General features: G+C 47.8%; 1 protein-coding gene across 1 annotated transcript in view; it reads left to right on the top strand.

The window, feature by feature from the left end:
• Positions 1–16,217, top strand: part of Plxdc1 (plexin domain containing 1) — a 50,312-nt gene that overhangs the window by 1,934 nt on the left and 32,161 nt on the right. Inside the window, exon 2 of the mRNA XM_048366442.1 lies at positions 4,030–4,208. Within this exon, the coding sequence (XP_048222399.1) occupies positions 4,030–4,208 (179 nt within the window). The remainder of the gene's footprint in view (positions 1–4,029; positions 4,209–16,217) is intronic.

Raw genomic sequence — 16,217 nt, 5'->3', positions numbered from 1 at the left:
CTGGGCCTGGGCACTGTCGTGAGCTCTTCAGCTCAAGGCTACCACTTGAGCCACAGCTCCACTTCCGGTCTTCAGGTGGTAAACTAGAGATAAGAGTCTCATGGCCTTTCCTGCCTGGGCTGGCTTTGAACTGCAATCCTCAGCCTCCTAAGTAGGTAGAATTACAGGTGTGAGCCACCGGCACCTGGCTTTTTTTCAGTTTTGTGTGTGTGTGTGTGTGTGTGTGTGTGTGTGTGTGTGTGTGTCAGACAGAACTAGGGCTTGAACGGGGTCTGGGTGCTGTCCCTGAATCCTTTTGCTCAAGGCTAGACTTCTACCACCGAGCCACAGCTCTTCTTTAGCTTTTTGTGGTTAATTGGATGCTAAGAGTCTTTTGGGCTTTTCCTGCCTGGACTGGCTTTGAACCTGGACCCATAAATCTCAGCCTCCTGAGTAGCCAGCTTTCCTGGGTTTAAATCCTGTCACCCACTGATTGCATGACCTTGAGAGATTTCTTACCATCTTTGTGCCTCGGTCTCCCCATGTATGAATGAATTTACTAGTACCTATCTTCTGGGGTTAATGTGGAGGTGAAATGAGTTCATGTGCTTAAAGCCTTTGGAGCAGTGCCATTCTACAGTAGTGGCCTAGAAGAATTAGAGGTGGGGCTGGGAATATGGCCAAGTGGTAGAGTGCTTCCCTCGTATACATGAAGCCCTGGGTTTGATTCCTCAGCACCACATATATGGAAAAAGCCAGAAGTGGCGCTGTGGCTCAAGTGGTAAAGTGCTGGCTTTGAGCAAAAAGAAGTCAGGGACAGTGCTCAGGCCCTGAGTTCAAGCCCCAGGACTGGCAAAAAAAAAAATAGAGGTAACAGTCCTTAGACTGACCACCACTAGGAACAGCTTGTGTTCTAGAAACTTCCTGACATACAGGGAGCAGGGGACACTTTCTTTTCTTTGTCTGAGACCAGGACCCAACTCAGTACCTGAAGCTGGCTTTTGTTCATCGGCTGGCGCTCTACCACATGAGCCATGCCTCCAACCCCTCAGGAGACACTTTCCCACACAAAGGCAGGGGAAGAGTGCTGGAGAAGATGTGGGGGATGGGCTAGGTGTGCCACACACCTGAGCACCAGCAGGGAGCATGGCGGCTTCCTGCCAGACTTCCTGGGTGTGGTTGTGCATGCAGGCACAGTGGTTGCTCCCGTCTTGAGCTGAGGGGTGATGTTCTATTCCAGCCCATTAGGATCCGCACCTTCCAGTCAGTGGGCAGTCCCACATGTCATCTCCCTGTCCTCTTCCAGGCCTCAGGCCCCCACCATCCATTGCCTCCCTCTGCTGTCTTCCTTGGCTGTTGCCACCGATGGTGTGATCATCCAGCTCATCTCCTTGTTCCCTACAGCTCCTGCCCAGGCCTGGTTCTGCCCAGGCCCCTGGCGGCTTGCAGAAAGCCCCAGATCTAGCCCAGCACAAACAGTTCTGTCTCTGAGGCAGCTTCAGGCCCTGCCTGGGAGGGGTCAGGCCGCCCTGGCGTGGGTCTGGGCAGGAGATAGCTGCTCCCTAGCCCCAGGCTCTGTGCCATCTGTGGGCAGCCAGTGGGTATCCTGAGGATGAGGGTCGGGGACCACCCCTCTCCCCACCTTCTCCAGGAGCATCTGGTTATGATTAGGGGCAGAGAAGTGAGAGGGGCCGGCAAAGATCCAGCAGGCACCAGCAGCCAAGAATGACTTAATTGGATAAAATGTCTAATGACAAACCGGAGCCCCACAGCAGTGTCCTGGCCAGGCCTTGCCTCTACCTCTATCCTTGCTAGCTCCCAGGAGTTAATTCCCCGCATCCTGTCCTCAATTAGGCAGTGATTGAGTGCCTACTGTTTGCAAGCAGTCTTCTTGGAAGAGGGCAGAGCCAGGCCTGGGGGAACTCAAGGGAGACAGGCACATGGTCGCATCAGTGATGGCTTCAGGAGAATGACAGCCACATCCCGGAGCCTTGGCAGCGGTGGGGGGTGGGGGGTGGGGCTGGCAGAAACAGAGGTGAAGCCCGTTTGACCCAGGATGGGTCTGACATTGATGAAGGTCACAGGAGTGGGGTGGGACATGGCATCCATCTATCTGGTGGGCTGTGTTGCTTATACACCCAGAGTGGGTGGACAATTGGAATGAAAATGTCCATCTGAAATGGAAATGAAATGCTTTTTGTGTCATTTTAAATGGATTTGGGGGTTGGGTGTGAGTGGCCCAGGTGGTCACCGACAGCTTTGTGTCCGTAAACACAGCTGCTCTGGAGGTGGAGATAGAGAGGATCAAGGATGGAGGCTAGCCCTGGGGAGAAAAGTTTGAGAGACCTACATTTCAACCAAGGAACTATAGTCATGCTAGACAACTATTTGTGTGTGTGTGTGTGTGTGTGTGTGTGTGTGTGTGTGTGTTGGTTGTGGTCCTTGAACTCAGGGCCTGGGCACTATCCTGGAGCCTCTTTTTGCTCAAGTCTAGTTAGTGCTCTACTACTTGAACCACAGTGCCACTTCTGTTTTTTTAGTGGTTAATTGGACATAAAAAAGGGGAAGAGAGAAATGGGGAGGGGGAAGGCAGGGGAAATGAGGGAGGAGATAACAAGTTGGATAAGAAATGTACTCACTGCCTTAGGTATGAAACTGTAACCTCTCTGTACATCACTTCCTGTAACCCCTCTGTACATCACTTTAACAATAAAGAAATGAAAAAAAAATTGGAGATAATAGTCTCAAGGGAACTTTTCTTCCCTGGCTGGCTTCTAACCATAATCCTCAGATCTCAGCCTCCTGAGTAGCTAGGATTATAGGCCAGAGCCACACGTGCCAGCTTCTATACAATTATAATCCCAGCTACTAACGGAATGTAGATAGGATTGAGGCTGCTCTTGAGCAAAAAAACGGGACACCTTATCTACAAAAACACTAAAGCTAAAAAGGGCTGGAGGTATGGCTCAAGAGATTGAGATCCTGAGTTCAAATGCTCATATGCCCAGCCCTAAGGGGGGAAGAATGACTTAACAAGCTGAGGGAACCAGAGACAACATTCAGTGTTGATGCCTGGGTGTGGCTTTTCCAATCTTGGGCTGGTGGTAGACATTGCTAATTGATCCTGTCAGTCTCTCCTGTGAAATCCAAATGAAGCTTCAGAATTCTTTCACCTACGGCTGCTGGCTGTCACTAATGAATTAGAGAAGGCATTTGAGATGAAACTATTCACCATGCCAGCTGGTCCCTGAGCCCCTTAGTTTTTGGTTTTCTGTTTTGTCAGCCCCAGGGCTTGAACTCAGGGTCTGAGCACTGTCCCTGGCTTCCTTATGCTCAAGGCTAGCACTCTACCACTTGAGCTACAGCACCACTTCAGGCTTTTTCTGTATATGTGGTGCTGAGGTATCGAACCCAGGTCTTCATGCATGCTAGGCAAGCACTCTACCACTAGGCCACATTCCCAGCCCCAAGCCTCTTGTTTTATGTGGAAAGTGATTTGGCCGAGATCAAGGCTTGCAGGTAGTGAGGAGACCAAGATGCAAATGAGGCTACAGTAAGGTGCCATCAGGAGAGCTACTCTCCAAACCCAGAACCTAAGTCTTGGCGAAGAGGTAGAGAAGGTCCAAAACTTGAATTCTCTTGGGAATATAAAATGGCTCAGTCATCTTACATGAACAACAGTATAGAAGTTCTGTAAAAAATTAAAAATAGAGTCAGGCGGAAGTTGAGAATACTTAACCCCTTTGGGAACAGATCAACCTGGTTGTGAAGCTTTTCTCTGGCTCTCGGTGTAACCTCTAACCTCTGAGCCCAATTCCTGCCTGTAGAACAGAGCATCTGTGTCTGGTGGAGGATTGGTGAGAGGTGAAAGCATGGTATTGCCAGCTGTTCGGCGTGGCATTGGGCACATGGCTTTTGAGACGTGCTGTGTATCTGCTGGATGGCATGGTGGTGAGGCCCCATCAGGACACATAGCCTGGTTATAACTGAACCCTCTCTTAGTTCTTTACTGTGAGCTGCTGGCACTCCATCTCCTGTCCCTTCTCCCAGGTCACCATGAAGGCCAGGCCTCTGCATGGGCTGCGAAGGAGACCACACCGGGCTGGAATCAGACAGCTCGAGGAAGCCTCGGACCGCTGTCCAAGCCGGACAGGACCCAGCTAAGCCTGGACCTGGGTGGGGGCCCCTTAGCCATTGACACACTGCCGGACAACAGGACCAGGGTGGTGGTAAGTGCTGGGTGAATGTGGGGGGCATGGAAAGCGGGGGCTGTCCAGGTGCCCCAGGTGCACATGTCAGGCACGCCTCACACAGCCTTTTGGGGTGGACCCGGGAGATTAGAGTGGACTCTGAGAGTCCATAGCCTAGGTGCAGCCAATCCGTCCAATGGGCCAATCCAAGAGAGGAGTTGCCAGGTGCTGGTGGCTCACCCCTGTAATCATAGCTACTCAAAAGGCTCAGGTCTAAGGATCTGGTTCAAAGCTAACCTGGGCAGACGAAGCTGAGAGACTCTCATCTCCAATTAACCAGCAAAAAAGCCAGAAGTAGAGCTGTTGTTCAAGTGGGAGAGCACCAGCCTTGAGTGGAAAAAGCTATGAGACAGTGCTCAGGCCTTGAGTTCAAGCTCCAGTATCAGCACAAAAACAAACCAAAACAACCCATAATCCCTCCATACTGTTCCCCCGCCCCGTTCCCTTTCCTTAGCATGGTTCCGGCAAGCCATCCCGACTTCCACCTCCGTTTCCCCATGCCCTCCGTTGCTCTAGATGGATGTAATCTGTGGACGGCCCGTGGTAGTGGATAAAGATTTGACATTTATATTCCTGACCAGCATTATTTTGCTCTATCTTTTGATCTTTTTGTATAATTCCCTCTCTCCCCCCGCCTTTTTTTTGTCATGGGGCTTGAACTTAGGGCCTGGGCACTGTCCCTGAGCTCTTTTTGCTCAAGGCTAGTGCTCTACCTCCCACTTTGAGCTACAGCACCACTTCTGGTTTTTGAGTGGTTAATTGGAGATAAGAGTCTCTTCTACCAGAACTGGCTTTAAACAGCAGTCTTCAGATCTCAGCCTCCTGATTACTGGCATGAGCCACCTGTTTGCTTGTTTGTTTTAATCATCTGTAAATACAGTTTTATCTGAATCCTAGAGGATATAGGGTCCTTGTTTCTTTGCTTGCACAACTTTCGTTTTTCGGGATCCTTACTGCCCCTCCCACCCCCAACCCCTGCTTAGTTTTCCCGAGCTTACCAAGGGCTCATCTTCTCTCTCACACATCCTCCTTTGGCTTCAAATATAATGTTTAGTGTGATAAAGCCTGTGAGCTCTTTCTTTCCCGCAGAAACCTGTCAGGCAGTTGTTTCTCCTTTGTTCCCTCTGCCCTGGGTCTTCTCTTTCCTGCTTCCCCCCACCCTTGGCAATTGTGCTTCCTGACGAACTTAAAAGTCTGAAAATGCCTTTATTCTCAATTTGATTGATGGTTTTGCTGAATATAGATATATGGATTAAAAATAAATTTCTTTGCCATGTACTGGGGGTCATGCCTATAATCCTAGCTCCTCAGAATGCTGAGATCTGAGGGTTATGGTTCGAAGCCAGCCAGGGCAGGAAAGTCCATGAGACTCTTATCTCCAATCAACCACCAGAAAACCAGAAGTGGTGCTGTGGCTCAAAGGGCTAGCCTTGAGCAAAAAGAAGCTCAGGAGCAGTGCCCAGGCCCCTAGTTCAAGCCCCATAGATGGACAAAAAAATAGAATAAAATAAAAATAAATGAATTTCCTAGCCAGGCGCTGGGTGGCTCATGCCTATCAATAATCCTAGCTACTCAGAAGGCTGAGATCTGAGAACTGTGGTTTGAAGCCAGCGTGGGCAGGAAAGTCCCTGAGACTCTTATTTCCAATTAACTACCCAAAAAAAGCTGAAAGAGTGGTAGAGCGTTAGCTTTGAGCAAAAAAATCTCAGGGGCAGCACCCATGCCCAGAGTTCAAGCCCCAGGACTGGTATACATACAATAAAAGCTTTCTTTCAAAGCCTGAAGGCATGTTGCCTTGTCATCCAGTGTCAGTTTAATACCTTGGGTGTCACATTTCTGAATTTTCTGTACACCTCTGGAAGTTTATGGGGTGTTTCTGTGAACCCAGCTTTTGGAAATCACAATGACTGCTTTCTTTGGCTCTTTTTCCTTTCCTCATGTTGGTCATTGGGGGAACTGTTTCAATTTGGGACTCATATTAGTCAGTTCTGGAATTTTTTTCTGCTTTAATTCCCTCACCCTATCCCCCCCTTTTTTTTGGTGCTGGCCATGGGATTTGAACTCAGGGCCTGGGCACTGTCCCTGAACTTTTTGCTCAAGGCCCACCACTTGAGCCACAGCTGTTTCTGGCGTTTGGGTAACTTATTGGAGATAAGCATCTCATGAACCTTCCTGCTTGGGCTGACTTCTATCTGCAGTCCTCAGATCTAAGTCTCCTGAGTAGCTAGGATTACAGCCATGAGCTACAGGTGCCTGGCTTCTAAGAGTTTTTATGGTTATTTTTGCATTACTTATCTTATTTAAAAATTATTATTATTTATTATTACTTTTTATCAGTTGTGGGGTTTGAAATCAGGGCCTGGGCCCTGTCCCTGAGCCACTTTATGCTCAAGGTTAGTGCTCAACCACTTGAGCCAGCATCACTTCTGGTTTTTGAATGGTTAATTGGAGCTAAGAGGATCATGAGGACTTTTCTGTCCCGCTGGCTTCAAACTGTGATCCTCAGATCTTAGCCTCCTCTTTAGCTAGGATTACAAGCATGAGCAGCTGGTGCCTGGCTTATTTTTCTTTATTTAAAGCCTCCTGACCTTCTGGCATGGGTGAAAAACAAAGTTTGGGGTTTGGGGTTTTTTCCCCATCTCTGTATCATTTCTGTTACTGAATTTTCCTTTACCTCAAGCTCTGAAGTGACTTGGCACCATGAATAATTCTGTCTTTATTTAAAATTTTGAGACTTCATTCATCAAAATGTCAGTTTTGGGCACTAATTTTGATTTTTAAAAGATCACACTGAAATGTTCTTTTTCTTGATTCCTGAGCTTTTGGATGCCATCTGACTATTGTGCCTGAGGTAAGTGCCTCACCCCCTCTACCCCAGCCCCAACCGTCAGGACACGGCCCCACTGGCCTTCCTTTGGCCCTGCGTTCTGCCTTCTGCAGAGCAAAGGCCAGGCCAGGAATGGAGGAAAGATGGAGTGGGCAGGCAGGGCTGGAGAGCTCCCTGAGGAAGGGATTCCTTGCAGCTTAGTCCCCCACCCCACAGCTTTGCAGGGCCCTGGGTTAAATAACTGATACCTGCTCAGGGCCAGGCATGACCGTCAGAAGGGCCAGTTCATCCCAGTCTGTACAAAGAAGACCTGGCAGAAGACAGCCACAGAGACACACAACTTCTGGAAGCAATTGTCTGTGGGTGTTCAGGAAGGACGGTGGGGGCCATTGAGAATAAGCATGGATTCAATAACACCAGAGCTTCGAAAACAACAGCACGTATTTTGGTTTTCCCTGCACCCTGAATAGACTAGTTCAGAAGTACTGAAGATGGAGGCTGAGAATTTGTTTCTGTGGAAATTCCCCATGTGGGGTCAGGTGTAGCGATGCATGCTTATAATCCCAGCTGTGTGGTAGGTGGTGAGATAGGATCAACGTTTGAGGCAAGTCCCACAAAAGTTATTGAGACCTTATTTATTTTTTTTAAATAAACTGGGCTTGGAAGCACATGCCTGTAGTCCCAGCTACTTGGGAGGCAGAAAATAGGAAAAGCCTAAAAGCAAAAGGACTGGGGTTTGACTCAAGTGGTAGAGAACTCAAGTATGAGGCCCTGACTTCAAGGTCTAATACCATTTAGGAAAAAGAAAAAGTTCCTCACAGAGGAAACAGGATGAAGCTACCTTGGATAATTGTGAATCCTAGGCTAAGTTTGGAGAGCTGCAGGTTAGTAGCATTGCAGAGAAAAGAGACTCCGGGCTCCTCACTGCTCGTGGGCTGGGATGAGTCAGGCACATGGAGCCGCTGCCAAGGACTGAAATGGGGAAGTGGTGCGTTCATGGCAACCTGTGACAATCTGGGGGCCGGGCCAGGTCTCTGGGGATTTTGCAGGCTGTTTCTTGGCTCATGTCCCATTTTGAGGTGGTTATCTCCAAGACCAGAGTTGTCCAGGGGGCCGAAACAGGATGGTGAAGAGACATGAGAGATGGCAGAAGGCATTTAGGCCACTTCCTGGTATAGAGAAGGTTCTGGATGCTGCAGGGATCTAATGCTGAAGGTTCTAATAGCTGCAGGGATGCAGCTGGGGCAGGGGGAAGAGACCCAATTTTTTTCCACATCACGTGTCACCTCCTGCACGATGTATGTATTTGTATGCTCTTTCCTGGAGCCCCCGGAGAGCCCAGGCTGCGGTGAGGTGCCAGACCATGGCAGGTGCCCGACCATGTCAGGTGCCCCTTCTCCAGGGGCAACAGGGGACAGAGGGAGTTCTCCATTCAGGTTGTGCCAGCCTCCTGGGGCCCTAAGAACTCTTAGTGGCAAGAAGGAGGCAAGATGAGGTGTAATCAGAAAGCTCACACACAAGCTCAATTTGGTCAGCTCCAGACTTGTCTAATGTTTCCATAGGAAGACATTTCATGGTCCATTTGTATCACAGCCTGGTTTGTACCATACCAACCACACTCAGTGACCTCTGTCCCTGGGGCCATCTCAAGGAGACAAGGGCCTGGCAGATGAGCATCCATCTCTTGCCTTCTTCTTTCTGTACCCTTAGCCCACCTCAGGGTCCCCCTCCACTTTATCTGTTGTTCCTTAGGACACCCTCCTGGCTGACAGGCATCCTTTAGGCCCAGTCCCTCTGCCCAGTCCCCTCACCTGACCACCTTACTGCAAACAAGCTCCCCCGGCTGAGATCCCCTTGCTATGGAGCCCTTACAGCATCCAGCTTGTACGTAACTGCACCCCCTGGAGGCCCTTGGCCAGAGCCGCCGCCTCTGAGTTCATCCCCACACGCAGTCTGCCATACCACAACCTCACACTCCACACTCCAGCCCAGTGGTGGGCTTGGTTCCTTGGTGCAGGTCTGGGGCCAGGATTTGGGAGGAGCCCAGCGAAAGGCAGTTCGAATTCAACTTCATAATAGAAAGGCTCCCTGCCTCCCACCCCAATCTTCTCCCAGCCCAGCTTCCCTGAAGTCCCCTCTCCTCTCTGGTTCAAGCATGGCTTCTGAGCTCAGATATCATGGCAGGCTGCAGGAATGGCAAGGGACACGATGGCCAGGAGGATGCCACTTATCCAGAGCAGTGGGGGTGGGGTGGGGAGATAGTGAATATGAGGCCTGCTTGGTTTCTACAACCTTCCAAAGAAGGCAATTCCTAAAGGAACTGTGTGAGTGGGAGGAGGGAGGGGAAAGTCGAGATCCAAATTTTGGAGAGAAGATAAAGACAAATTTTTGGGAAACAAGGGGGTAGGGGGAGGGTGGAGTCCAGATGTTTGGTCTCCAGCTCTATCTGGAAATCCTGGCTCTCTGTCTTGATCCTGATATGTCCCAGCTGCACGGCCTCAGACTGGACACTTAACCCCTAAGTTCATGAATCTGACATTAGGAGCCCCTGCTCCCTTCACTTTTCCAATATGCACTGCCCAGCATGGTGGTACATATCTGTAATCCCAGCACTTAAGAGGTCTGAGGCAGTAGGATCAAGAGTTCCAGGGTTGCTGGGCGCCGGTGGCTCACGTCTGTAATCCTAGCTTCTCAGGAGGCCAAGATCTGAGGATCGCAGTTCAAAGCCAGCCCGGGTAGGAAAGTCTGTGACACTCTTATCCTCAAATAACTACTCAGAAAACCCAGAAGTGGGGCTGTGACTCAAGTGGTAGAGGCTAGCCTTGAGCACAAAGAAACTCAGGGACAGCACCTAGGCCCTGAATTCCATCCCCAGGACCAGCAGAAGAAATAAGGAAGGGAGGGAGGGAGGGAAGGAGTAAGGAAGGGAGGGAGGAAGGGAAGAAGGGAGGAAGGGAGGAAGGGAGGGAGGAGGGAGGAAGGGAGGGAGGGAGGGAGGGAGGGAGGGAGGGAGGGAGAAGGAGGGAGAGTGGAAGGAACTAAACAGACAACAACAAAATTCTCAGCTGAGGGTTGGAGATATGGACTTATCCAGGTTGAGTCTGAAGAGCAAAATGTGAGGCAGGGGGCTCATGATTCCAGTGATGCCCCCTCCTTCCCAGTAGCCCTGTGGTGCTCCCCTCCCTTCATGCCCAGCTGCTTAGGCTGGGTTTCTCTCCCATTCTAGTCCCTCCTGTAGATTCTTTCCTTTTTAATTTGGGCGGGTTGGTCCCTTCCCACTCTTCCTTCCTTTCCTCCCTTTCTTTTCCCATTCTTCCCTTCCTCCAGAACTCTTGTTGAAATGAGATTCACATGGGTTGGGGATATGGCCTAGTGGCAAGAGTGCCTGCCTCATATACATGAGGCCCTGGGTTCGATTCCCCAGCACCACATATACAGAAAATGGTCAGAAGTGGCTCAAGTGGCAGAGTGCTAGCCTTGAGCAAAAAGAAGCCAGGGACAGTGCTCAGGCCCAGAGTCCAAGCCCCAGGACTGGCCGGAAAAAAAAAAAAAAAAAAGAAAAAATAGAAATGAGATTCACATGACGTGAAGTGAACTAGATTCCTAGCCTTAATCAATCCTCTGTCTCAGTCTCCTGAATTTAGAACTATAAGTGTGCCACTGCCTAACTTAAGATTATCCACATTATTATTTATTATTATTAATATTATTATGTTGTTGTCGATCATTTGTTTTTGGTGGTGCTAGGGATGGAACCCAGGGTTTTTTTGTTTGTTTGTTTGTTTTTGTTTTGCCAGTCCTGGGGCTTGAACTCAGGGCCTGGGCACTGTCCCTGAGCTTCTTTTGCTCAAGGCTAGTGCTCTACCATTTGAGCCACTGCGCCGCTTCCAGCTTTTTCTGTTCATGGGGTACTGAGGAATCAAACCCAGGACTTCATGTGTGCTAAGCAAGCACTGTACTACTAAGCCACATTCCCAGCCCTAAAATGAACCATTTTAAAGTGAACAATCCATTGACATTTAACACAGTCATAATGCTGTGTGGCCAACATCTGTCTAGTTCCGAAACATTTTCATCACAGAAAGGATTCCCTGTATGCATTAAGCGGTTCTCCATCCCTCAACCCCGCATGTGGGCCCTGATGATTACCAATCTGTTGTAGTTCCTTTTTCTTTTCTTTATTAGCATGCATTAGTTATGCGAGGGGGTTTCATTGTGACATTTCCACACATGCATATAATGTATCCTGATATACTTCACCCTCTCTGCACTATCTCCACTCCGTTCTCCTTTCTGGGTGTTTTGTTTTGGTTTTTGGCAGTCCTGGGGCTGGATTCAGGGCCTGAGCACTGTCCCTGACTTCTTTTTTGCTCAAGGCTAGCACTCTGCCACTTGAGCCACAGCGCCACTTCTGGCTTTTTCTATATATGTGGTGCTGAGGAATCGAACCTAGGGCTTCATGTATACAAGGCAAGCACTCTTGCCATTAGGCCATATTCCCAGCCCTCCGTTCTTCTTTCTGAAAGCAATTTCAATAGGTTTCATTGTTTCATATTCATACATGCTAGCAAACTATAATGACCACATTCATCCTCATTTGCCCTCTTTGTTAGCCCTTCCCTGTCTCTGTTCTATTTCATGTATGTGTGTGTGTATGCACACATGCATGTTTGTGTCTTTTTTCACTCAAGGCTGGTGCTCACATTTCCACTTCTGGCTTTTGTTAACCAATGAGACAAGGCTCTCGGGGAGGCTGGGAATGTGGCTTAGCGGTAGAGTGCTTGCCTAGCATGCATGAAGCCCTGGGTTTGATACCTCACATCACATAAACAGAAAAAGTCGTAAGTGGCACTGTGGCTCAAGTGATAGAGTGCTAGCCTTGAGCAAAAGGAAGCCAGGGACAGTGCTTAGACCCTAAGTTCAAGTCCAGGACTGGAAAAAAAAAAGAGAGAGAGAAGAGTCTCAGGGAAGCTGGGCACTGGTGTCTCACACCTATAATCTTACCAACTCAGGAGGTTGAGATCTGAGGATTGCAGTTCAAAGCAAACCCCAGCAGGAAAGCCCTTGGAAGTCTTATCTCCATTTAACCACCAGAAAATCAGAAGTGGTGCTATTGCTCAAAGTGATAGAGCACTAGCCTTGAGCAAAAAAAGACCTCAGGGAGAACACCCAGACCCTGAATTTAAGCCCCATGATTGACAAAAAAACAAAACAAAAAAAAGGCTCATGGACTTTCCTGTTGGGTTGGCTTCAAACTGTGGTTCTCAGACCATAGCTAGCTTCCTGAGTAGCTAGGATTACAGGAGTACTTGGCTATCCATAGTCTATTTTTGTGGACTTATCAGTCTGAATGTTTCTGTCTTCCCAAAATTTGTATGCAGAACCAGTCACTGGTACTCAAACATTATTTGTAGGACATAAATAAGTATCATACAATATATGTTCAAACCTTTTGTGTCTGGTTTCTTTCACTTAGTATGATTGTGTTCTGTTTTAAGAGTACTGGGGTTTTAATTCAGAACTTTATGCCTGCTAGGCAGGTACTCTACCACAGAGCTATACCTCCAGCTTCCCCCTGCCCACCCCTTTTTTTCCCTGGTCCTGAGGCTTGACCTCTGGGCCTGGGCAATCACTGTTCCTGAGATCCTTTTGCTCAAGACTAGCACTCTACCACTTGAACCACAGAGCCGCTTCTGACTTTTTCTGTTATTAATTGGAAATAAGAGTCAAACCCACTATCCTCAGATCTCAGCTTCCTGCATAGCTAGGATTATAGGTGTGAGCCACCAGCACCTGGTCCTGTTTATGTCTGAGAGTGTCTTGCTTCCTGCCTGGGCATGCACCTGGGCTGTAATCCATCTGTTTTAAGCTTCTTGTCATAGCTGGGATGACAAGCACACACAACTGGGTTCAGGTCTTGTGAACTTTTCTGCCCAGACTGGTATCAAGAACAGTCCTTCTAATCTCAGAGGTTAGTCACTGGTACCCTGCTTTGTTTCTGGGTTTTTGAGCCCAGGCTATGAAGTCCAAGTTGTCCTCAAATTTGCAATACTCCTGCTTCAGCCTCTTGAGTTCTGGAATTACAGATAAGAGTCTCATCCATTTTATGGCTAAGTAATATTCCATTGTATGGATATACCATAACTTAATCATTCATTTATTGATGGACATTTGGGCTGTTTCCACCTTTTCGCTATTGTGAATAGTCCTGTTATATACCTATATGTAATTGTTTGGTTTTTGGTTTGTTTTTGGTTCTAATCCTTGGGCTTGAACTCAGGGCCTGAGCACCTTCTCTGAGCTTTTTTGCTCAAGGTTAGTGTTCTACCACTTGAGCCACAGCTCTACTTCTGGCTTTTTGCTGATTAATTGGAGATAAAAGACTTTTGAGGCTGGGTATGTGCTTGCCTAGCGTGCATGAGGCCCTGCATTAGATTCCATGGTACCACATAAATAAAATAAAAAAATTTTTAAAAAGAGTCTCATGGGCTTTCCTGTCCAGGCTGGCTTCAAACTGTGACCCTCAGATCTCAACCTCTTAAGTAGCTAGGATTATAGGCGTGAGCACCAGCACCGGCTGTGAATGTATTTTATTATTTATTTATTTTTGTATTTTATTTTAAATGTATTTTTTTCCTCACCATCCTAGTGGCTTGTGAGTGGTACTGCATTGTGGTTTTGATTTGCATTTCCCCTATGAATAATGATGTTGGGGATCTTTCCCTGCATGTGTTGGCTGTGTAACTTCTTTGGAGAAAAGTTTCCTCAAATCCTTCGCCTATTTATTTATCTTTGTTCATTTTAAAACTGGGATATCTGTCTTGGGAACATTCCTTAGATCTTCTGAGCCGAGCCCACGTCTTTCCTGTCAACAGGTGATGCTGTTACCTACACGTTCCTGTAAAGATGTTGTACAGTAATGCATATGAAGTGCCTTGCCCAGGGTTGATAAACACTGGCTGACTCTGAGTTAGGCTCTGATCCATGGTGACAAACCATTCTGGTTTGCCTACAACGGTCTTGGGTTTAGTGCTGAATAGCCAGTATCTGGGGATAGCTCTAAGCTCCAGTTGAAACCCAAGTGGGCCCCAGGTAAGATCGGATGCATCCCATATGTTCTGAAAGCTTGTGTCCCCTCACAAGTTGTATATGTTAAAATGGAATCCCTAATGGAATCATATTTAGGGGTAGAGATTCAGAAGGTGATTGGATCGTAAGCTAGAACTCCCAGGAGTGGGATGAATGCCCTTGTAAAAGAGGGTTGAAAGTGGGATGCTGGTGGCTCACCCCTGTAATCCTAGCTACTCAGAAGGCTGGGATATGAGGAACATAGTTAAAGCCAGCCTATAAGTCTCTGTCTTTTTGTGTTCAAGGCTAGCACTTTACCACTCTGAGCCACAGCGCCACTTCCAGTTTTTGAGTGGTTGATTGGAGGTAAGAGTCTCATGGGGACTTTTCTGCTCCGGCTGGCTTTGAACAGCGATCCTCAGCTCTCAGCCTCCTGAGTAGCTAGGAAGACAGGTGTGAGCCACTGGTGCCCAGTTCCATAAGACTCTTATCTCCAATTAGCCAGCAAAAGCCAGAAGTGGAGCTGTGGCTCAAGTGGTAGAATCCTCAAGGGAAAAAGCTAAAGGGGAGCGCCCAGGCCTGGAGTTCAAGCTCCAGTACCAACTGGCTTTGAGAAAACTTATCTGCTCCTTTGCTGTGTGAAAACCCATTAACCAAGTGCCATCTGTAAAACCCTCACCACACACTGAATCTGCCGTCCAGCCTGCAGAACCATGGGCAACACATTTCTCTTATTGATTAGTCACTCTGCCTAAGGTACCTTCTTTTTAAAAATAGGAGCCTAAACAGGCTCAAATCAGTTTCCACATCAGAAACTTTGGGGGCAAATAATGCTTTAGAATTTTCCCAAGCTCATTGCTTGAGAAAATAGACCACAAAGGTCCCTCTGCGATCTTACCTGAAAGTGCAGAGGTAGGATCTCAGTAACGAAAGCAAGCACCCTAGCTGGGCAGCCACTGGCTCTGTCCTTCCTGTGCTCTTGGTGTGGCTGGGCCAGCGGCAACTGGCAGCCCCTGAAAGCTTGTCAGACCTGCAGAATCAGGTCTGAGTCCCACGTAATTAATAATCGTACTCAACAGTGAGAAGCAAAGCTTTCTACCAAAGGCTTTCAAGTAGGAGCAATGATCCAGGATACAGAAAATGCATCAATGTGTTTATCACAGAATTATTTATAAAAGACTGAAAACTGACCCATAATCCGGGCATTTGGGAGGCTGAGGCAGGAAGATCTTGAGTTCAAGGCTACAAAGTGAGACTCTGTATTAAAAACAACAACAACAAAATGCAAACTACACAAATGACCAGGAAAAGGGAAATAGTTAAGAAAGTTGTGAGCCCAGTACGGGTGGCTCACGCCTGTAATCCTAGCTATTCAGGAGGATGGGATCTGAGGAATATGGTTTGAAGCTAGCGTGGGCAGGAAAGTCTGTGAGACTCATCTCCAATTAACCAACCAAAGCCAGAAGTAGAGGTATGGCAAAAGAGTGCCAGTCTTGAGCAGAAAAACCAAGCAAGAACATGAGGTCCTGAGTTCAAGCCTTAGTACTGGGGTACACACACAGAAATACACACAAATGTACCATGAATGCCTTTTGTGACAATTTGTGCAATTTGTTTCAGGTGTTGTATGTGGTTTTATTTTTGTTTTATTTTTATTTTTTTTTTCTTAAAAAGCCAGGCATGACATGTGTCTATCATCCTAGCTAGAGTGGGAATCATAAATAAGTTAGCCTTTCTTTTTTTTTTTTTTCCTACCAGTCCTGGGGCTTGGACTCAGGGCCTGAGCACAGTCCCTGGCTTCTTTTTGCTCAAGGCTAGCACTCTGCCACTTGAGCTACAGCGCCACTTCTGGCCATTTCTATATATATGGTGCTGGGGAATTGAACCCAGGGCTTCATGTATATGAGGCAAGCACTCTTGCCACTAGGCCATACTCCCAAACCTGTGTGTGGTTTTAGCTCAACCTGAGGTTTGGAAGAGAGCACCTAGGAGTTAGTGTGAGGTGTTATAATCTGTTTTCTGTTACTGTAATAGAATACTTGAAGCTGAGTAATGAATAAAGAATGTAGGTTTACTTAGCTCACAATTCTGTG

Source organism: Perognathus longimembris, chromosome 17, assembly GCF_023159225.1.
Source record: "Perognathus longimembris pacificus isolate PPM17 chromosome 17, ASM2315922v1, whole genome shotgun sequence".
NCBI lineage: Eukaryota > Metazoa > Chordata > Mammalia > Rodentia > Heteromyidae > Perognathus > Perognathus longimembris.
The sequence above is the reverse complement of the archived record's forward strand: the minus strand, read 5'-3'. Positions and strand labels throughout refer to the sequence as shown.